Here is a 4157-nt window from a genome sequence, read left to right as displayed (position 1 = left end):
GTCGTACTGCCAAGGGTGTGCTGGTATCTTGGTAAATTGGGTATCTCAAATTCAGCCTCCACTTTTCAAGATCAGAAGAGTTTTCCAACAGCATGAACTCGCCTTTCACAGTGACACCAGGAGCCTCGTCTTGCAATCTTACTTTATACAACCCGAGGGTGGAAAGATGCCTAAAACTACATAATGTGAATACAGAGGTGAACACAGTGCTACATGGAAACACACATGTGCCCCCCAAGTTAGCCTAGTTTGGTACAGGAAATGAGATGGGCAGATGGCAGCCCTTGCAGTGAATGCTGTGACCTGGAGAAGCTGTGGACACAGCCTGATTTTATTTTTTTTAGCCATTTTTTGCTTACGGTCAATAACAAGTCACTATTTTCTATCATTTTTTGGCAATGTTTGATTTTATGCATTCTTACTAGAAAGTTTAATGCCTCTTCTTGTTAGTCATCGCCAATATACAGTTTTGGAAACCTTCAAAAGGGTAAGATTTTCAGCACTTAAATTTCAGAGTTGCACAAAGATTTTAAAGGGCTGAGAGTGAGCCTGGAAATGAAACATTGCTCTGAGATGTGCTGTCCTTTCTGTACATTCATACCATGGGATGTATGGGCCCAAAGCAGAGCCTTTTTTTTTTTGTTTGAATTGCGGGTACTGATGGGACACACTTGTACTGTGACTGTACAGACACAAACTGGCAGGATACACGCTCTGCTTTCATTCCTCCTTGTGTCGCTGCCCCTCCTGCCCTGCGAGATGGGAAGGGAAGAGGACAGTGGGCCAGCTGAGGGCAGCACATCTTGACTTTCTGTTACCACTAGGTCTTTTCTTTCTCTTGTATGTGATCGACCGTTTGCACACTTGCTCTTTTGGGGTCTTTATGGCAGGACCTGGAGAGCTGCTTTTTCAAGTGTTGCACCCTGTCTAGAACCTTCTGCTATGGCCTGAGGCAGCAGAAGCGTGTCCTGCTGGGCATGTGGCGATTTTAATCTGTTGCATTCAGATGCTCGGACTCTGAGGGGCAGTCTGAAGACTTCTTGGGTTTCTTCTCCTGCTCTGGAACTTATGTAGCCACAGGGATGTACAGAAACGAGACCTGTGAGCTGATGGCATTTTATAGGCAGTAGATTACAGCCAGGGATGACAATCAAGTTCCCAAACCACTTTGCTTAAAAACAGCATGGCCTGTGTGCCCCCATGCAGACGGTGTAGTGTGCTTGTCAAGCTATGGGTGAGTTGGGTTCAGCTTCCAGTATTGGCTGAGAACCCATCATGCTCCTCAGGGGACGTGGCAGAATCACCACAGTGGTCTCCAGAGTGCTTTTCGTAGTGTCACATGGAGACTGTCTGGCTCAGGTGTGTGCCTGGGAAGAAGGGAGATGGCAATGGGGGGGCAGGGAGCAACCAGAAGAGTCTTTCTTCCCCATCATGCTGGATGACCTGTGAATAGAGCTGGATAATATTGCTGGTTTGAATGGCAGAAGGGTTCTCTCCTCCTTTGTTTTGGTCTGAAACACATCGCCAGGTTGACCGCGTGCCCCCTCTTTGATGGAATTCCAATGCTGCAGGTAGCTGCTGCCACCGCTTGTGTTGGCGGTGGGTTGAAGGAGACGTAGGCAGCAGCAGGTGCCTCCTCCTCAGGAAGGGCCCAGACTGGGGCTCTTGCGTGTGTTTGCCCGGGAGGTGGAGCAGAATCTGCGAGTGCCAAACCTCTGTGCTCTGCTTAGTTTGCAGTGAGTCGCTGCTCTGCTGCGTTGTCGGCAAATGCCACGTAGCGAGGCAGTGACCTGTGTTGCCAAGACCTCCGTCTTAGGGTTGGAGTGGTTTTGGAAGATTTGGGTTCGTTGGCTGAGTAAGAACGAAAGGCCTGCGGTGTTCTTTGCCTGTGGCGTAAGCGTGCGTGTGAATGAGTGCCTTTGTGTGCAGGAGACAGAACGAAGGCAGCAGGAAAAATCAGAAATGATGCGCACAGCAGAGTCCAGGTGTGACATGCATTTTGCTGTAGGAACAATCTCTTGGTTTTGACATCGGACATACTCGTCTCCTTTGAGGACCTCAAGCAAGCTTGTGGTGTGCTGCCCTTCCTAAATAATGATTCTCAGCCTGGTCAAGGTGCTGTGAATGCAGAGTGGGAGAAACACCAAACAGGGGTTAGTCACTAACAAGGGTACTGAGGTTTTTTTCTAATGCCAGTAATATTTCTGCTTGCAGGAGAACTCCGACACATCACCAAGCTGAAACCTTGGAGTCTTTTTGATGTGCTTGTGGAGAAGTATGGTTGGCCTCATGAAGATGCTGCACAGTTTACAGATTTCCTGATCCCGATGCTAGAAATGGTCCCAGAGAAACGTGCTTCAGCTGGAGAATGCCTTAGGCACCCATGGCTGAATTCTTAGCAGAGTCTCCCAGCTGTTTAAAAAAAAAAAAAAAAAAAAAAAGCCAGCAACCACTTTCCAGTGCATCGGACCTAAATGGTGACTGTCACAAATTCTTTAGCAGGATCACACGTGAGCTGGCTTCAATCCTCAGACCTTTGTTTTGCTTGAGGTACTGTTTGACATTTTGCTTTTCGTGCACTGTGTTCTTGGGGAAGGGTAGTCTTTTTGTCTTCAGCTAGTAGTTTACTCACCCACTTTCTTCAGAAAACACTTAACGTGTCTTTAAGCATTGTTTCTTGTGTTGTGTGGCATTCAGATGTCAGATTTTTGAACAAAGGAAACTTCCCCCCATGTGTTTTGGCAAGTTTTGTAACTATTTATGAAAAAAAAAAAAATATTTTAGCTGATGCATATTATATAATTTACGAGCGTAAGAAATTTATCAAGTGAGAACTGAGTTACGGCGAGGAATTGTACAATTTTATCTTCTGGCAAAGAGACGTCATTCTTGTATTATAGTGTATGTAAATGCACCCTGTAAATGTTTATTTCCATTTAAATATGGGACTGGGGACTCAATTTCAGAGTAAAGCGACTAAGTTTTAGAGAGCTTTATAGCAAACCAATTGCATGTAGTGGACTTTCAACTGCTTTAAGGAATTGTGTAAACTTTCTATTCTGTAGCAGTTCCCGTTCATTGGATTTTAAACAAAGTGGCTCTGGTTTACAGGATTTCATTCCCCAAACGGCACTTTAAAGGAAGGCTAGACTTCTTTCTAATAAAGTATGCATTATCATTTAGCACTCCCTTTTAGAAATTTTGCCTATTTTAAGTGCTTTTAAGAAAAGAAAAATAGCAATTTCCCTTAAAATGTGATAGTGAAGACATGGTACCATATGGTGTTGCCTTTTTATAAGCACTGTAAGTTGTACTATACCTTAAGAAAAAAAAATAAATTAAAAGTCGAGCATGAGAACCACTCTCTGTGTAGAATTCCTGATCTTTTATAATAAAAGTGTGTGCTTGGAATCAGTTAAGGAAGGCTATAGCTGCAAACATTGACAGTGCAGCGGGTAAAATAATCCAAGAAGCGAGATCATGCTCATTCCATTCATAGCTTTACATGTTTCTCAAATTGCACTACCTTTATTTTTTCCCATAACTAGACATACAGCTACCCAGTGTAAGTTGCACGCAACAATTAATTATGTGTTTCCTAGGAAAAAAAAAAAGCTGCATAGGCTGAAGCTTATAGGCAATACAGATTTTAGAATGTACAGTACGGAGGTGTGTTTTGGCCTCTTTTAGAAGTCAGTGGGATGAATGTAAGCTTACTTCTGATCTTCATGTAACTACGGTGCCACTTTCTTGACTTTGTCCATATGAAATCTCTTCACATGCCTTTGCAATAACTAGATTGTGAGAAGGTAGCCCCATGCTGTAACAATAACCAGTTGTTTGAGGTGCTTGCAGTTGTCTAATTAAAGTGTTTTGTTTTTTCAGACAGTGTGCTGGTCATTGGAATCTTTGCTAGCCGTGACTCCCACCCTGTGTTTGCCAGAGGTCCGTGTCGCGGTGGGGGTGGGTGGGTTGGGGGGTGTTTAGCCTGGCCAAAAGCAGCTTTCTGTGTTAATTTATAAAATAACATCACCCGGTACACCGGAGCATCCTGAAGGGTAATGTGGCACGAGGGGCTGTGCGTAAGTGGTGGAACACAACAAAGCCAAAAAAGAGTAGCTGGGTTTTGGGACCGGGTGCCTTCAGCCTCCACGCCC

The 4157-nt window shown here is 44.5% G+C and overlaps 1 protein-coding gene across 1 annotated transcript in view; it reads left to right on the top strand.

Moving 5' to 3' along the window:
* Nucleotides 1-3884, top strand: part of SRPK2 (SRSF protein kinase 2) — a 99605-nt gene extending 95721 nt beyond the window's left edge. The window contains exon 15 of the mRNA XM_009883540.1: nt 2215-3884. Coding sequence (XP_009881842.1) covers nt 2215-2399 — 185 coding nt within the window. The 3' untranslated portion in view covers nt 2400-3884. The remainder of the gene's footprint in view (nt 1-2214) is intronic.
* Nucleotides 3885-4157: the final 273 nt, after the last annotated feature.

The sequence above is a fragment of the Charadrius vociferus genome, unplaced genomic scaffold (assembly GCF_000708025.1).
Source record: "Charadrius vociferus isolate BGI_N301 unplaced genomic scaffold, ASM70802v2 scaffold704, whole genome shotgun sequence".
NCBI classification, from domain to species: Eukaryota; Metazoa; Chordata; class Aves; order Charadriiformes; family Charadriidae; genus Charadrius; species Charadrius vociferus.
This window is presented reverse-complemented; position numbering and strand designations above follow the sequence as displayed.